This window comes from Canis lupus, chromosome 33 (assembly GCF_003254725.2).
Source record: "Canis lupus dingo isolate Sandy chromosome 33, ASM325472v2, whole genome shotgun sequence".
Taxonomy (NCBI): domain Eukaryota; kingdom Metazoa; phylum Chordata; class Mammalia; order Carnivora; family Canidae; genus Canis; species Canis lupus.
The window spans coordinates 7,543,497-7,562,436 of record NC_064275.1 but is presented as its reverse complement, the minus strand read 5'-3'; the positions used below and the strand labels follow the sequence as shown (position 1 = coordinate 7,562,436).

The 18,940-nt window shown below is 38.0% G+C and overlaps 1 protein-coding gene across 41 annotated transcripts in view; it reads left to right on the top strand.

Annotated features, from left to right (window-relative positions):
* LOC112640164 (ABI family member 3 binding protein) overlaps window positions 1-18,940 on the top strand; it is a 234,307-nt gene that overhangs the window by 104,439 nt on the left and 110,928 nt on the right. For 37 of the 41 annotated variants that reach the window (XM_035709960.2, XM_035709976.2, XM_035709970.2 and 34 more), the window contains exons 7-14: window positions 1,790-1,838; window positions 2,859-2,930; window positions 3,551-3,643; window positions 10,295-10,372; window positions 12,089-12,163; window positions 12,905-12,979; window positions 13,792-13,863; window positions 14,562-14,636. In XM_035709960.2, the coding sequence (XP_035565853.1) occupies window positions 1,790-1,838; window positions 2,859-2,930; window positions 3,551-3,643; window positions 10,295-10,372; window positions 12,089-12,163; window positions 12,905-12,979; window positions 13,792-13,863; window positions 14,562-14,636 (589 nt within the window). The remainder of the gene's footprint in view (window positions 1-1,789; window positions 1,839-2,858; window positions 2,931-3,550; window positions 3,644-10,294; window positions 10,373-12,088; window positions 12,164-12,904; window positions 12,980-13,791; window positions 13,864-14,561; window positions 14,637-18,940) is intronic. The other 4 variants (XM_035709991.2, XM_035709990.2, XM_035709972.2 and 1 more) reach the window with 1 other exon arrangement.

The following is an 18,940-nucleotide window of genomic DNA, read 5'->3' as shown; positions in this document are numbered from 1 at the left end:
TGTAAGGAATTTGGAAATATAGAAAAGCATAAAAATCATTTTATAAAAATAACCACTGTTAAAAAAAACTATGATCTATTTCTGATAATTTGTGTATACATACTTGTTATAAAATTATAGTAATTTTATATAGTGGATATAATTGTGATCTTTGCATTTATTTATATTATGCATATTTTCCACTTTCTTAGATCTCAAAATTTTGAAACCATTTATTTAATAAAAGCTCTGCTTTTGGATGATGTAGTTTCGCATAGTGGTGATAATTTATATATAAGGGTGTTCATCTTGATGAATTCCTTAGTTTAGGATTAGATTAGATTGGGGTACATTGTTATGGGTGTGTTAGTCCATGAGGGCCGCTGTAACAAAATACCACAGACTTGGGTGGCTTAAACAACAAACATTTATTTGTCATGGTTCTGGAGCCTGGGAAGTTTGAGATTAAGGTAAGGTGCTGGTAGGTTTGATGTCTAGTGAGAGCTTGCTCTTGTGTCCTCACAGAGCAGAAAGGTGCAGGGACCTCTCTGGGGTCTCTTTTATAAGAGCACTAATATCATTCAGAGGGTGGACCTCTCATGACCTAATCATTTCTCCAAAGCCCTACCTTGAATACCGTCACGCTTGGGAGTTAAGTTTTAACATCTACATTTTGGGGGAGATATAAGCATTCAGTCTATAGTACAGAGTCTATAAGTACAAACAGTTTTAAAAACCCGATTGGAGAGTAAACTTCTATTTTTTTGTGATTTTTAAACATAAGGACTTTAAGACAAGAAAAATAGCCAACAGTAAGCTTGGCATTGTGGACCTTCTTTATTATGGGCACATTACTCGCTAAAATGGTAGCATGTAACAAGTCTCTGTTGCTTACAGTTGAAACACCAAGGTGGTATTTCATTCAGCACTTCCTGGATTATTCACAGATCTGGTATATAGAGTCTCTTTATCATGTATAATATAATCACGTATAAAACTTAAATCAAGCTTCAAAAAAATCAATGCCATGCTCCCCTCTTTGACTCAGTCTAATTCTTTTGTATATTTTTGCTTCCCTTATTTTGTTCCTATATCTCTCCCTTAGCTGTCTTATCCTTGGCTCACAATGTTGTCCAGGGATGACTCCACTTTAAAGTTAACACTAAACCTGTTCCTTGTTCAAGCCACTCCATGACCTCAAAACTCCTTGTGGGATGTCTGAGGCAATTTGGGAGAGCGGAGAGGGAGTACCCTGGGAACTGCCTTCCTAGTTTGAGGTCCTTTGTGTATAAATATGTGCAGAATGGCTAAGAGTACAGGATTTGGAGGTCGGAATGTCTGGATCTGAGTCCCAGCTCTGCCTTCTTGGACAAAGAGATGCTTGGTCTTGGGAGCTCATGGTGGTCAGATTGTAGTAGTAGCAGCAGCAGCAGCAGCACTTGAGTACACTCAAACAATGGATGTTGATCAGTTTTAAAAGATAATAGATGGCTTAGCATCTTTTGGAGAGAAAATGTAGACAGTATTTTGTTGGGTCACATCTCAAGTGATAGATGAACTAGTAGTCCACATGGTTTAGTTCCTTTCATTATAGTTTCAAGGTAAAGTAAATTAATGGGAGCTCAGCAGAAACTGCTTTCAAGCCTTTGGACATTTATGGGGAAAACCAAATTCAATAAAATAGAGGTAGATATATGCGCTAAAGGTCTTTCCAGAAACTGTAGATAAGACAGGGCTACACTCAGTTTTTTGTGCTAGGTTTTTTTTTTTTTTTTTAAGTTAACTAAAAGCTAACTCTCCTTTTTTTCAGCCAGCATATGTCCCAAGGAAGCTAATCCCAATAACGGTCATCAAACAAGGTAATTTGTATGAGTCTGCTCTGGATGTATGTTTAGAATCTTTTTAAAAAAATTTTAATTCCGGTATAGTTAACAGTTTAGAACTATTTGTCATATGCTTTTTTACTGAGATGATTAAATATAGTACTGTTCCCCCCCCAATCTTTCTGATTATTATTTTAAAGCAAAAGTGTAAAGAAATCAATATGGTCTAGCAAATTAGAAGTTAATAGATCATTTTGCATCTTGTACTAATAAGCCAAGTCTTGGCAGTCACATTGGTTGGCAAGTCACTTTGGTAAAAGTAAAACTTTTGATACAAAACAACCATAATAAATAAATTTAAAAGCCAACTGAGTATGTGCGGCTTTGTTCAGGGTTAAGTTAGCATACATGAAGAAAATCATTGATAGAGTATTTGGATTAGTGAAATAAAAACTGATTTAATGGTCCCTTTAGGGAGATTAAAGACCTAGAGTTTTCGAGAATTATAATGTCTTATCTCACTTCAGTATCCCGTTGCTTTTGTTTTGCATTTCAGTTTTTCAAATTATTGAAGTGATTCCATTATTTCCAGAAAGTTTCTTGGTAGAAGAGATTGGATACTTAAAATAATTATTCATTTTAAGAAAACCCAGTGTCTCAAGTGTATTCTCAAAACAGTGTCAGTATTGGAATAATTGAGAGTCTTAGCTTTGAGAATATATATTTTCACTTTTAAAAATTTACTGTATTAATTGCCTCATCTTGTGCTATTTCTTTAATTTGGGAAGGCTGTGGGGAGTGGTAATGGGGAAGGAAATTTTCAGCTCATTTGAGTGGAACACTATGATTCGGAAATAACCTTTTGTTATTTAAAGACATAGGTGTGAAGGTGAGATGTGCCTTCCAGCCCTTTCGTTGGCCATGTACCAGCCCAAAGAGTTACTTTATTAATTTAAAAAGTATATTAGAGCTTCCCCAGTGCAATGGCTTCACATTATTAACTATTTACTCCTTCCTGTCTTTTCCCATCACGTTGTTACTTTTGTATTTCCACAGTGATTCAGAATGTTACTCACAGGGCTTCCACTAAATCCCCAGATAAGACTCCCTTTGGAGGAACGATATTAGGTGAGTGTGAGTGTATCTTGGTATCTATACCTCCAGTAAACAAGTCAGGCTCTTTTTTGATAAGAGAGCACTTATGGAATTTTACACTGTTAGCAGGTCTATTAAATTGATATTGGTTCATTTCCTTTCAGTACTAAGCATTCTGGCTTGTGTCCATGCCAGGCTAGGAGCCAAGAGATGCTACCTGTTTTAGTGTGTGTTAGAGAAACAACTCTAGCCCATGTCTGGGAGAACGATGGCACCCATCCTACTTGCCCCATGGTGTTGCATTTAGGAGGGAATCCTTGGTGTATTGAACTGTTCTTTAAAATATTATTATTAATAATTGTGTTTTGTTCACTTAATATGTTAAACAGCCATTTTATAATTTTCTATTCTAAGGACTAAAAGCCAGAGGATTTTTTAGTTCAGTTCTGAACATTTAAAAAAAAAATCTGTTTAAAGTTTGAGTTAGGTTTAGGTTTAAAAAAAAAAATCTGTTTAGGTTTGGGTTAAAATTGATTAAGCCAAATAAGTGCTAAATGTCATAGTTTCTATTATCTGATAGTATCTGATACTGTGAGTTTTATTTTATGTCATAACCCATTTTCTTTCTCTTACCCTATTCTTTTTCCTTGCAGTCCATCTTATTATTCCAGGCCTTAATGAAACCACTGTAAAACTTCCTACATCCATAATGCTTGAAATTTCAGATGCAATCAAGACACAGTTAGGTAAGCAGCAATGTTCCATATTTGAACATTGGGATGACTGAGTATTAGTACTGATAATCCTAGGATACCCAAGGAATCTAGCAAATGAGCTGTTTGGACATCTCAAAGTAAAAAGTAAGGGACAGGCATGTGCACTATTGATGGGAATGAAAATGGTACAGCTCCTATTGAAAACTGAAAACGCTATGACCAATTCTCAAAAAATTAAGCATAGAATTACCATCCAGCAATGGTTCCATTCTACCATCCAGTGGAATGGTCCAGTAATTCTACTTCTGGGTATATAAAGAAAATAGTTGGAAAAGACTTATCAAAGAGGTATTTGGACATCTCTGTTCACACTAGCATTATTCACAATAGCTAAAACATGGAAGCAACTCATGTGTCCATCAACAAATGAATGGATATGCATCTCGATATTTATAGCAGCATTATCTACAATCACCAAGTTATGAAAACAGACCAAATGTCCATCGATTGATGAATGGATAAGATGTGTACACACACACACAGGAATATTACTTGACCGTAAGAAAAGAATGAAATCTTGCCATTTGCAATAACATGTATGGAGCTACAGAGTATTATGCTAAGTAAACTAAGTCAGAGAAAGACAAATACCATATAATTTCACTCATATGTGGAATTTAAGGGGAAAAAAATGAAAGTGTGGGGAGGAGAGAGAGGCAAACCAAGAAACAGCCTCTTAACTATAAAGAACAAACCAGTGGTTACTAGAGTGGAAGTGGGTGGGGACGTGTTACACGGGTAATAGGCATTAAAGAGGGCATTGTGATGAGCACCAGTTGATATATGGAAGTTTTAAAAATCACTACACTGTACACTGAAACAATATCATACTGAATATTAACTAGAATTTAAGTTAAAACTTTAAAAAAATTAAAAAGAATGCATAAGGAAAATGTGGGATGTATATATAATGGAAAATCATTCAACCTTAAGAAGGAAGGAAATTCTGATACATGCTACGGGATGGATGAACCTTGAGGACCTTACGCTAAGTGAAATAAGCCAGTCACAAAAAGATAAATAACGTATGATTCCACTTACCTGAGGTACCTAGAGTAGTCAAATTTATAGACCATATAATGGTGGTGGCAAGGGATTGAGGGAGGAGGAGACAGGGGAGTTAGTGTTTAATGATACAGTTACACTTTTATAAAACGGCTTTTGGAGATGGATGGTGGTGATAGTTGCACAACATTATGAATGTATTCAATATTATTGAAGTGTAGACTTAAAAATGGTTAAGATCATATATTTTATGTTATGTATATTTTACCGTGATAAAAAAAATTTAGAAAAAAAACAGCAAGGGGCAGAAGGCTTGGTGTGTTGAAAGTATTTATGTAGATCACATTCTATCGGCAAATAGTTATTATATGTTATATAAAATATATTTAAGGGGATCCCTGGGTGACTCAGCAGTTCAGCGCCTGCCTTTGGCCCAAGGCGTGATCCTGGAGTCCTGGGATCAAGTCCAGCATCAGGCTTCCTGCATGGAGCCTGCTTCTCCCTCTGCCTGTGTCTCTGCCTCTCTCTCTCTCTCTGTGTCTCTCATGAATAAATAAATATATTTTTTAAAAAGTTAACATTTGTCAAATTATCCTAAATACACACGTTTATTTAGGTAACATTTGAAAATAGTCCCATACTCTAAAGGGGCCAGTAGGTATTTTCAATGAGAACTGATGTAGAGGTCAGGAGTGTTAGAATTATTTACTTGAAATTGATACTGCCTCCTACCTCTAGAAAGAACTCGATATAATTTCAGTGTTTTAAACACATACAACTTAACAATTTGGAGGGAAACAAAGCCAGCAAAACCCTTTAGACGGAGCCCAGGGAATTCCTGTCGTGCTCAACTGGGGTAAAGTAGTTGCTCCAGTTGAGTATCAACTCAGTCAGGACTCAGGACCCTGTATATAGACAGCATCTCGAACTTGGAGCAGGAGAAGCCCTGGCAGGCTGGTGAGCACAGACTGCTGGACCCACCCCCCACAATTCCATGGATGGGCGATGGGACCTGAAAATGTGCCTTTCTAGCTAGCACCTAGGACATCCTGAAGCCACTTGCCTAGAGTCCTACTTTGAAACCCCCGCCCCCATAGTCTCTGGAGAAAGTCTTGAGCTGTTGATAAATATGGAAGGAGGTGGCATGATGGGGTAGAGACTGAGCAAAACTAAAAAATGCAGATATTTTCTCTGAATTAGGCACTAGCCAAGAACCTCAATATTTGTGTAAATGACTGTTCACCTTGTGTGGGTGCAGAAAGAGATTCCGGAGGAGCCCCTGTTTGGCAACATTTATTCAACACATAATTATTATTACTCTGTGGCAGGGTTGCAAGCCCTTTAATGCTTTAGAACTTAGGACTGCTGGCCCCTATAGTGGTGAGGACCTGCCCGTATCAGGACACGAGACTTCATTTCTCCTGACCCATTTGCTTGTTTGATGCTAGGCAAGCAGATTGGAACAGTTTCCAAGAAATGGACTCTTTGGTTCTCCTTAGCTGTTTTTTGTTTTTTTTTTTTTTTTTTTTTTTTTTTTTTCCCCTCCTTAGCTGTTAATTTGAGAATTTACTGGAAGGAGGAGGAACAAAACCTTAACTGAGTAGAAGAGCGCTTAGTCAGTAGACTTAACAGTCCTACCAATTTTAGAAAAATTTTCAGAACTTACACATCACCACTTTATTAAGATGTGGAAATACTCGCCAATATTTGTGATTTTGTGCATCCTTACATTTTTATTATGAAATATTCATTCTGAGAATGGAGACGAGTGACCTTAGACATCATTTCTTAAATTTGTACATTGGACTTGGTCACTTCCTTTTGAGCAATAAAACTCTGTGACTAACCTCTGTATCATCTAAATGCTGGGATAAAATGCAGGACCCTTCCAAATTAACTTTCCTTCTGAGCCTGTGTTTGGAATCCAGTGCTCTGTATTCTAGTGCTCACCTGTTCTCTGCCCAGAGCCTATACACCTTGCCCTGTCCCAAGGAAAGTCTTATTTGGAAGGCAGGGGGAGGGGGGGAATGACGACTGGCCAATCTCTTACTGATGTGCTCCCTAAGCCATGCAGCAAAACTGCCAAATGCAGAATTTGTGAAGGAGGTTAAAGGTGAGCAATTTTCCCCAGACCACTACTGTCACTTTTGAACTGGAGGATATTTCCTTCTTTAGTCTCGAGTGACACATCCTAAACTTTGTGGTTTTTGCAAAGTTCTACATGCTGCCATAATACCCATTCAGGCTTTAGAGAACAGGCTTTCTGTTTTCCTTAGAGAATAAAACAGTGGGTTTGTTTTATTTTGTTTTTGCTTTTATTTTTCTGATATGATTCACTAAAGCTTCCGAATTTTTGAGTGTGATTTCGATAAAGAAAAATGGCATATAAACAGTACATCTTTTTTAGCTTGTTTTTCTGTGGAAACACCATCTTAACACACAGCAAATTTCTTATGCATTGGAGAGTTTGATACTATCTTTGGAAATGTCCAGTAAATCCATCAAATGTACCACCTTAACAAACTGTATTTAAAAATTACATTTTAGGGCACCTGGGTGGCTCAGTGATTGAACATCTGCCTTTGGCTCAGGGCATGATTCGGGGTCTGGGATCGAGTCCTGCATTGGGCTCCCTGCAGGGAGCTTGCTTCTCCCTCTGCCTGTGTCTCTCATAAATAAATAAATCTTAAAAAAATTACATTTTAAGTTTACCACCTTCAATGAAAAGAGATACTGTTTAACTAGTTCTTTATACTACCAAAGGAGAAATAAACTTTCCTTCAACACTGCAATTCAGAAAAGTACTGGTTTTTTGAGGGGGGTAAATCCTAAAAACAATATCCTCATTCCAATAGGGTCCATCATGGAACATCAGGAAATTAATAGTGTTTGTTCTAAGAACACATGGTGTGAATAATGAGAGAAATAAACAAGAGAGCTAGTATTACACACACCCCTCCCTGGGGGCATACAAAGGGTTTGCCAAAGCCAAGACTTAGCCTGCCAAAAATGAAAGGAAACAACTGTGTTGAAAAAAGGTACAGGAAAATCAGTGGAAAGGGAATTTCCTGGGTTTTAGGCCATTTTCTGGTGGCATTTTACTCTGCTTTTGGCAAGACTGCAGTTGTACAGAGACAGTGTAGGTGAGAGCTCATGGGTTGAGAAGAGACAGAAAGGTGCTCTTGTGCAAGCACCTTCCCCGTCTACCAATTTCTCTGACATCTGAAATGCCATATTGAGCAATACAGCACGCCTTTAAGAGGAATTAGTGATGTGTAAAGAATACAAATGTCCCTTGGGAAGGTAGTTTACCTTTTTTTTTTTTTTTTTTTTCCTTTTCATTAACAGCCTAATTATAGGTTAATGTGATTGCCAGCCGAGGGCATGTTTTTGATATAAGGAGCTAAAGCAAAGGAATTCCAAGCATTGTTTGAGAGTATAGGATCTATAAGTAAAAATAAATAAATAGTCCTAGTCAGCCAGGGAAACCACTAAGAGTGTAGGATGATACTACACAGGAAGGAGAGGACTAGCAAAGGTGCTTGGAGGGAGAAGAGGACCTGAAAAACTAAAGAGCACTAAAGAAAAACCTTACAATCTCACATTAAAAAAAAAAAAAAAAAAAAAAAAACCAACCTCCCCATGGTTCATCTTGAAAATAACAGGACCAGAGTTCATAAAGATCTGTAATCTGAATGTTTTTTCCTCTGCTAACCATCTCCATGCTGTGACAGCAACAGAAAAAAAAAAAAAAAGTTGATTAAATTTAGAAATTTTAAGACTGGAATCTATTATAAATTCTACTGGATCTGCTTTTTTAGTTATTTCAGAGAGTCCCTTCTCTTTGTGTCCTGCTCAATTAATTTGAACAACGGGAGTTAACTTTTCTGTTGTGCAGAAATGCTGTGCAACTTTATGTACTTGTGAACCTAAAACACACACCTGACTACTAGATACAGCAGGCACAGAAGCGCTTGTGACACCTGTGTCTGGCATTTTAAAACACTCCTGAAAATACAGAGCTCTATGGAAAAATCTAGTGTCGACTTCCATAATACAGACTTGAAGACTGATTTGCTTCCATTATCATTGTGAAAGGGACGACTTCATTATTGTCTTCAAGTCCTTCAGAAGTAAATAAAGACTTCATAGCCCATGTTAACCAATAAGCAAATGGTCTTCACAGCAGGGAGGTGAACTACAGAAGGAAGTTAAAAGATTTTCATCCTTAAAGAAATGTGAGAGAATTGATTAGATCAATAGTTCTCAGCAGAGGGCAGCTTTGTCCCCTAAGGGATATGTGGCAGTATCTGGAGACATTTTTGCTCATCAAAATTGTGGAAGTGCTCATGAAATCCAGTGCATAAAGACCAGAAATGCTTCTAAACATTCTGTAGTACGCGGGAAAGCCCTCCAGCCAACAAGAAAGAATTATCCAGCCCAAAATGTTGCTAGTGCCAAAGTTGAGAAACCCAAGAAATCCTGTCTAGTTTAGGACTCTAATCATCATCATCATCATCATCATCATCATCATCATCCCGTCTGATTATGAACATTTCAAGTTGACATGATTGGGGTATCTTGAGGATGAATGAATTCTTTCCTACTTCTAGACTTTGAAAATATTACAAGTAGGTCATTGATTCAGTGTGCTAAATAGCTGGATAAAAATCATCTTAAGTGCATTCTTAAAATGGGAAATATCAGGGCATCTGGGTGGCTCAGTAGTTGAGTGTTTGCCTTCAGCTCAGGTCATGATGCTAGGGTCCTGGGATTGAGTCCTGCATCAGGTTCCTTGCAGAGAGCCTGTTTCTCCCTCTGCCTGTGTCTCTGCCTCTCTCTCTCTCTCTGCATCTCTCATGAATAAATAAATACAACCTATAAATAAATAAAATGGGAAGTACCTTAATAAGTGGAGATCTCTGGCATAGGAATGTGCTTTCTTTGAAAAAGAACACCTATGTTTTAGAAAAAAGGTTCCTAAATACTGAAGAGGTTAAAAACATGGGGGAAAATTTTTCATTCTTTATGCTGAATTCCCATAGAGACCAAAAGGAAAGATCGGTGTTAACGTGTGGCTCAAATAATAGCTGTTGGTATTTTTTGGCCACAAATATCTTTAAATATCTTAGTTTCCTGTGTGAGTTATTTGCTTTTCTAAAATTTCAGTGTCATAACCTATTGGTTTTTTTTTTTTTTTTACTATATACAATAATGGGGAATCTCTGCATTGTTTTGTTTTTTAAATTAGTGCTCAAATATAAAATTCTAGGGAGTATTTGCAAAATAACCTATGCTTTCCAGAAACTCTTATTTATTAATGAGAATGACTTGAGAGTTGCCCAAGTATTGGATTGTGATTTTTGTTTTCTTCATTCCAATGCCAATTTAAATCTTAAAAGAGTTACCTAGAGTTCATGGGATTTAATTCTGAAGAATCCCGGTGCAAGTGCACAATAAATCTGTGCATCTCACCACTGCCTGCCTCGTGGAAAGAATTAAGAGCAAAATAGACTTCTCGAAATAATCTGTTACTTGATTATGTTTTGAATGAATTATATTTGGACACTGTGTTAGGAAGAAGTGAGGTGAATTGTTTGTTCTCTGACTTTTTAGCTAAGAATGAAACCTTGGCATTACCTGCTGAATCGAAAACACCAGAGGTAGAAAAAATCCCAGCACAGCCCATAACAGGTAAGGATATCCCTATGCTGTTAACTTTGAGAGAAGAAATATTTCTTGAAATGGTAAATGATTGACAAGCTTGTACTTTTTTTAGTGAAGGGCCATTAGGAAATTAATTTTTACCAAAGCACAAACAATAAAAGATTGTAGATCCTTAATTTTTAACATTTGGAAAAATAACTGCTGCAGAAGGAACAATGGGATCATACAACCCAATATGTAATATGGAAGTTATATTTTTCACCGTAACTGAAAGTTGTCACCTCAACATTTTGAGATATTTTTATGGTAAAATCTAAAAGTAGGGTTTACGTGTCCTTGTATATGAAGACATGAGCTCATTTTTCATTTCTTTCACAAGTGATCGGTTTAGCAAAAATGCCATAATCCCTCCTAAATCCACAGCCTGGTAACTAGGAAAGTACCCTAGAATCATTTAGAACATTGCAATTAATAATAGTTTGGTGAAAATCCCTTCAAGAATAAATGTGGGATACATTTTCCCCATAGTTTATCTATCAGCTGTTACTAACATTCAGCATTTTTTCTCTGAATGAACTGCCCAAGTCCAGCCCACTGGGGACACATTTTTGTCTGAACCACAGAGTTTTTGTCAGAGCAATACCACCTCATCCACAACCCAATAAAACAAACATCTGGCAAGAATTTCCCCAATACTGCATTTAGTAAAATCTCTCCAATCTAAAGTGGGTTTTTTAATCCATAAAATTGCCATAAATTGAATGATCAGTGGATAGTTACCTTGCACTAAACTATTGGATTCACAACCGGCCCAGAAAAGATAGATTATAGATTGGCAGGGAAACAAAACAACTTGATTTCAAGAAACCTATTCAAATAGGAATATTTCTGACAGAGTAAGAAGTAAAGGCTCCTACCGGCATGGGAGATGGACCTTTCATCCCCCACCTTCATGGGTGTTGGGACAAAGGTACAAACTATCTAAGATGCTGGCATAATCAATTCAAATAAAATTCCTAAGTAATTTTTCTAATTTCAATATGATTTGTGGTTACCAAGAAAAGCACAGGCATGACCCAGTAGATGACTCCAAGTTCTTTTCTGCCCCAGAGATCCAACCCATTTTTCCCATTTATACTTTCCTCTCTTGGCACGGTATCTGACGGGAGAGTCTACAGATTTCTTAGTTCTCTGCCAAACCTTCTTCAGAATTTCCCTCTTCAGAAACACTTAGGCAAACACCATATCTTATTATTCATTGTTGTGTTTATTTTGTGTCTTGTGGCCGAGCATTTGAGTCCTTACCATAATTATAATCCAAGCTTTGGGGTGTTGACTGCAGTTTGGAAGAGAGAAATCTTTAATGTAATAGTTCTAAATAAGCCTTTTTCTTTTATTTGCCCATTTAATATTTGTCATATGCCTGCTTACTTATACCCCAGACATGGTGCTGAGCCCTGGAGATAATAAGAAGGCAGGCAAGGAAAAAATTATGATGAATAAGTATTTTCACCAAGGTCCATTCACTGTGGTTTTTGGAACACTTGGAAAGTGGACGGAGCTCAGCAAGGCGGGGGTGGACAAAGTGTCAGCTCGAGCCAGGGAGTCCTTCATTAACTTGAAAAAGAATTGGTCATTTGAAGTGTCAGTTATGGATTCGAAAGGGCAACAAAATCACCTTATGATCTTTGGTCACTTCATTATTTTATCTTAATGTGTAAAGTTGTCTTTTTTACCTTCTAGTGACTCCTGAGTCAATGCCAAGAACCACGAAACCCACTGTGTCTAGCGCGTTAGACTTTTCAGAAAAAACACTGGGTAATTCTAAGAATTTTTTTTTTAAATAACTCCCAACACTCATAGGAAAAAAAAAAAATAACCCCAATGCCTTAGTTCCCTCCTTCCTTTTATCCCCCACCTCACCCCCCATTTACTGGCAGTCATGAGCCATCCTATTTCTTGGACCAATTCCATTCCAGAGTTAACAACATGCCTTGATCCTGGTGACTGGTTTTCTAGGCAGCTCTGGATGCTAGATGCTGACTACACATACCTTTTACCAGTCCCTTGGGATGTATAGAAAAAAACTCCCAATGCCAGCCTTTCCACCCACACATCTTGGAGGGGGAAACCTGGAAGTCTTGTCTGTGTCTGTGCTTCCTTTCAACTGGCTTCCCAAGTCTTATGTGCACTAAGCTTGAGGAGAGTCTCTGAAAGTGTCATGCTTTTTAATAAGAACTTCATGTCCTGCAAGTTAGCTGCTTCTTGGCCCAAGACAGTCTTGCTTTGTTCTCTTCTGCTGGAGAAAGAGAGCATCAGCGTGTGTTTTGCTGTGCCCTTGGGATGTTGGTCATCCATGCCCCATCACACCCTTTGAAACTACACCTTCACATTTTAACAGCGATGCGAAGCTTTTCCTGGGGAGCCAGCTATTTCCCTGAGAAGCATCAGCTGCCCTGTGCACGCTGTGTTATGAGCAGGCTTCACATGGTTAAGCGTAACCTTGCAATGTCAAATCCTGACTCAGGGAGTTGCTGACCGAATTCTTCTTCGTTTTAGTTCTCAGCGAAAGGACTCCGGAAGCCCTGCAAACTATCCTAATACCTAGGTTTGAATTGCCACTGAGCACTCTAGGTAAAAATTATTCAACATTGCAGCTTGTTATTACCTTGGAAATTTTATGCATGCCTTCAATCATTAGGCTAATTCAATCAGACTTTATCGCATAGGAAAGACAGGACACATGGTTTATAGAGCAATAAGCTCCCCAACATCAAGCCCTTAAATGTTACAAACTATTTTATAGTTTAGGATCCTAAAGGGTCTTTATGACTAATCCTTTGGTGGTTTTTCCTTTTGGTCGCCGTATTTTGAGACCATATTTGATTCTTTTTATCCAAAATCATTGTGTCACCGAATTAACTATTCTTCATACTTTTCCTAAATATCTTTTTACTTAATTGTTTCTCCAGACAGAGAGGATATGTATGTTATTTTGGCAGACTGTTTCTGAGAATCTGAGTTTATCGAATTTATTTTTGATGTTGGAGTGGGAGCTTAGATATAAAGCCACATAGTTACTGAAATTCTATTTTCCATTAGATGGATCTTTTTTAGTTCAGACGTATTTGGTGCTTGATTTGAGTTAAAGTGTAAAGGCACACATACACATAGCTAAAGAAATTAGGAGAGTAGTAAGGGTGAAAAGAAGAACCCAAATTCCTCAAATTTAGCAGCTTGACTATAAAAAATAGAAAAAAAGAAGCTTTGTTATAGTATCCGGCTTCAAGACCACGAGTAAGAAAGGCTACTAACAATACCTTACTTGACATAAGTATTTACCCTTTTATGTTTGTTTTTTGTTTCTGCAAGCTTGAGATTTTGAAAACTGTTTTCTCTGTTACATGTACCGCAGGTTATAACGTTTCTTATGTGTTTTGTTGCAGCTCCAAAAAGGCTTCCAGAATTTCCTCAGGCAAACACACCCTTCCCCTTTGAGAAGCCTGAGGGCACCTTGGGTAATAGCAGCAGCTTCACGCTGGCATTAAGATAGGGGTGGCCATCACTTAATTCTATAGGACATGCTTACTGAATCCAATCTTAGCAAATCTCGATGACCTGATGAATTCCATTAACTCAGGCAGACAAGGGGTTGATTTAAAAACAAACAGAAAAAAAAAAAAAAAAACTCATTTGTTGATTAAATTTTCTACAAATTCAGTAATAGTCATCAGTATGTTAATTTTATACAGGTTTGGGTTTTGTCCTGAAAATTGCTGAAAGTATGACACTGAATTCTGGTGTCTGTCTGTCTCTCTTAAATTTGTTTATTTCAGTGAAAGAGAGCACATGCAGAGTGGGGAGGGGAGAGCGAGAGAAACTCAAGCAGACACAGCACTGAGTGGCGAGCCTGACACAGGGCTTGATCTCACAACCGTGAGATCAGGCCTGAGCCAAAACCAAGAGTTGGACGCTTAACCAATTGAGCCACCCAGGCACCTCCAAATTCTGGTCTCTCTCTGATCTCTAGTCAAATGCTCTCTGAGTAGACACATACTGATTTCTTGATGTAAAATGACTTCTGATTGGATTGGTGTGGCTTTTATTGCAAGCTTTGGGCAGCCACTTAACCAGACCAGCAACCTATTTCTGTCCCTTTCTCTTCTCAAAAACAAGACCAAAGAACTTCAATGAATTCCATTTCTTTCTGCTGTAGCCTCAAGTGAAAAGCCATGGATTGGGCCTACAAGTAAAACATCTGAAGATTCCAAACTTCTCCCACCTCAAACTGGTAATTTCATTCTTTTTTAAAAATAGATTGGACCAACAGTATTGAATAACTTCTCTCTCTTTCTTTTTTATTTTTATAGGTTCCCTAGTTGATTATCAAAATACTTGTAGTACATGGTAAAGCTATCATCCATTCTTGATACTTAGAGGAATGCCATGTTTTTCTCAATGCGGCAACAAAATGGTTTTGTATTTGCTTTAAAAAATCTGTGTTTTAATGTTTGGATAGACAATTGGAAGTGTGGCTAGAAGACGGACTGCGAATTGGCTCATGGATTTTGTAGAGACATCTCATGACATTGAGAACAGTAACAAAGTAATTAATGTATCAGATATTTGCTTTTTTCCAACAAAAATATTCAGTGAACATTTGAGAGCTCACTATATGCAAGTTAGTGCTAAATCCTAAAATCTGTAAGCATATTGTGACATGAAGGAAAGACCACAGGTCGTGGCGTTAATAATGGACCTTGATTCTAGTTCTGGCTTTCCCATTAACGATATACTTGAGCTTTTTCTCTACTGTCCTGGGTCTTAATTTGTTCTTTTGTCAACTGAGGCAATTGGCTTTTTTCTCCTGAGAATTCTGTGTTCCACAGCTAAAACTGATGAGGGAGACAGCTTCCTCTTAAACAGATTTCCTTACGTAAAAAGTGATCGTTTATACATCTTTCCTTTGCTGTCTAGCAGTCAACTAAAGAGAACGGTCAGCATGTGAGAATTATAAGAAAATCTTGGAAACCGCTTTGTGTGATACTTCCGTGATTTTTGTTTTTCTTTTTTTTTTCTTTTTTTTTTTTTTTGGATTTTTGTTTTTCTTTTGTAATTTGGCTTGTATTTTAATTTTTGTGAACTTTGTCATTATGATGGTTTTGAGTAAGCATGATGCAGTATATGATGTAGTTAGAAGTTCATGTAATGAAGTTAAGTACACTGACACTCTGTGGTATTCTCCAGAAAGGATTCCAGCAGAGGGCTGGTTTGAGAAAGACTGAGAATGTGTCTTTAGAGGCATAGATTTTAGTCAAGTTATTCTCTCTCTGTTACATGTGATGGGTTCAGATCTCAGCAAAAGATAAAAAGATGGCACCACATGAAGTACGCATGTCTATTCCAGTCTCCCCTGGGTGTTCTCCAGTGGGAAAACACTTGAAAGTTGGCTATGGTTGTCATCCAATCCAGAGAAATCTCAAATTGGGTCTTTCTAAGGCTTCACTCCCCTAGTTGCTGACCCTGAAACTCTAATGCAATTACTTGATGTGGGTGCAAACATGTCTTCAGCATTTCAGGTCACCTGAATCTAAATCTGGGTTATGTGTAGGGTTTCATACTGAGCCATCTCATAGGCACTGCACTGTGATCATGGAGCAACAACTGGTCTGTGGGCCTGTGTGTGGTCTCTCTGCTCACTGTGGCATGCCTAGCCTGACTCCCATACCATTCGTGAGGATTATAGCTCTCAAACCAAAGTGGACTAGATGAACTCTTAGGTCCCTTTCATCTCTTAGCTTTTGGGTTATTAACCTTGGGGGCACAGGGTCACTAGGTTTTCCTTGAGCAGTCTATAGTTTTCGGGTGTCTGTGACTATTGAAGAGTGAACTGACCAAAACCTCAGGGAAACCATTTATGAAATTATCCTGACTATGAAACCGAAATTGAACCAGGCTTTGGGGAGTGAGGAGAATATGTTGGGGAGTGAGGATTGTAGGGTTGCAAAGAGACAAAGATAGATGAGATTAAAGATCTTAATAAAGGAAAGTTTCCTTCTGCCTTTAATTCCAGAAAGGAATATTCTGGTCTTGCTCTGATGGAGTATGAATAGTGACTAATACAGCAGGAAGCACTTGCATTATTCAGTTACCTCACTACTGCCAGAGCAACGCTAGGCTGCCAGAGAACTTCCAACTACTGACTGCCAACCCCCTCTGGATGAAGTGTTGGGGCTTGTCACAGGCTGTAAAGGTTCAGTAGGTAATGATTTCAGGCATGAGCATTGGCCCTAGAAACTTCCTAGCCTTTCTCCACAACATTTAAGTGTTATATTTCTGCTACTTAGTATGATCCTCAGATGCATTGGCATCACTGGGGAACTTGTTAAAAAAGTAGAAACTTGAGCTCCACTCCAAATCTACTGCATGCTTTTTAAACAAGATCTCCAGGTAATTGGTATGGACAGTAAAGTTAGAGAAGCACTACCTTATCACTAGTCTAAAATATTTCACATGATGTAGGTAAGAATCATCAAATATGGTCAATTATAGGATGAGAGGCCTCAAGTCAATATAAGATTAGTTTCTCAAAGTGGGTGATTAAATATCTTTTGTTTGTACTAATGCACACAATGCTTCTTTCTCTTATATAAGTTCTGTGGCATCTTTTTAACATGTTAAATTTCAAATTAAACCTTGTCCTATATATTGTGATTTGAAGAGTTGATATACTCAGGCCATCTTTTCATTCACTTCAGCCTTTCATGTTTCTTGCGTGTGAATTTATACCTGTAGTACATTTCTATTTCCTATTTAGTTTCAATGTGTGTGATTATTTTACTTTCCACTTACCGTGGTTTCCTAATGCAATTGTTTTAGAAATTAAGAGAGAGGTAGAGAAAGTACTGGAATGCTGGTCCATAAAACCATTGGTCCTATTTTTAGTCGTTATATCCTTTGAAGAAATGATATATCTTAGCTGGTATGAATGAACAAAATGAACACATTTTGTTTTCTCTGTTGGGATACAGCATTTTTTTTAATTTTTATTTATTTATGATAGTCACAGAGAGAGAGAGACAGAGACAGAGACACAGGCAGAGGGAGAAGCAGGCTCCATGCACCGGGAGCCCGATGTGGGATTTGATCCCGGGTCTCCAGGATCACGCCCTGGGCCAAAGGCAGGCGCTAAACCGCTGCGCCACCCAGGGATCCCGGGATACAGCATATTTGTACTTACTATATCTATTCCCTTCAATCAAAGACCACTAGAACTACACCTGTATTTGAACAAAGTTAGATGTATTTACTCATGAATGACGACAATAGAGAACGTAGAGTGTAAGGAACTATGGGATCTCTTGGTAAGAGGGTGCTGGAAAGAACTTACTGTAGGATGTGCCCTTGTTTTAGGTGATTCTGGGAGGGTCCAAGGAAGTGATGCCTTGTTCTGGATTGGCTGCTGCCAGGAAGTGGGAGTAATTCTGTAACTGACAATCTTAATTCCTAACTAGAAGGCAAGAAGAACAGAGTGAAGCAAAGTTGTGATTGGTAAATTCATTAGCCAGAAGGTGGGGACAGTAATTTTTGTGTTTATACATTTGTGTTTCAAAACCACAATTACAGAATGGTTTTGTTTTTGTCTTGATCCATCTTGGTCATGGAATGGTCTTGTCTGATGTTGGTGTTGTTTCAAATTGTTGATGTTCAGCAGGAACACACCACAATCTAGCTGTAGGTACCAGGCCAGCTCCTGGATGTCAGGGGCTGCTTTTCTCTTAATCAGCCATGAAGTGTGATTTATCAACACCTTTTGTAAAACTCCTTTTGCTTCGGCTTTTGCTGGATTTGTTTTCCACATCTACTTCATATTTTATATCAAATCATCAGAATTCATGCTCTCAAAAAGGTATTTGTATTACTTTCGGATATAAAAAGCTGTATGGAAATTCTAACTTGCATGCTATTTAAATCCCGAGGTCATTTCAATAGTTGTTGAAAGAGTAGGACAGGATATTTGGAACTTGGAATATCCCCCAAGATCTGAGAACTGTAATTATAAAACATATTCTTCCCCACTTTTAGCCTATTTGCCCTAATCTTTCATTAGTACTGTATTTTGTGATCTCATTATTTGGAATTGTATTTTGTTTTAAGCCTTCTCTAAAGTCTGTTTAAGTAAGATTGATTTTTTTTTTTTATTCCCTTGGCAAAACCATTTTTTTCTTAAAGTATAGAAAGGAGATGATAAAGATATGCTCTATAGTTATACACCAGAATATATACTTCTTTAAAGATTTTTGTTTTAAAGATTTTTGAGTGAGAGAGGGAGATTGAGCACGAGTTTGGGGAGAAGCAGAGGAAGAGGGATAAGCAGACTCTACTCTGAGTGTGGATCCCACAACCCTGAGATCATAACCTGAACCAAAATCAAGAGTCTGACCCTTGGGATCCCTGGGTGGCGCAGCGGTTTGGCGCCTGCCTTTGGCCCAGGGCGCGATCCTGGAGACCCGGGATCGAATCCCACGTCGGGCTCCCGGTGCATGGAGCCTGCTTCTCCCTCTGCCTGTGTCTCTGCCTCTCCGTCTCTCTCTG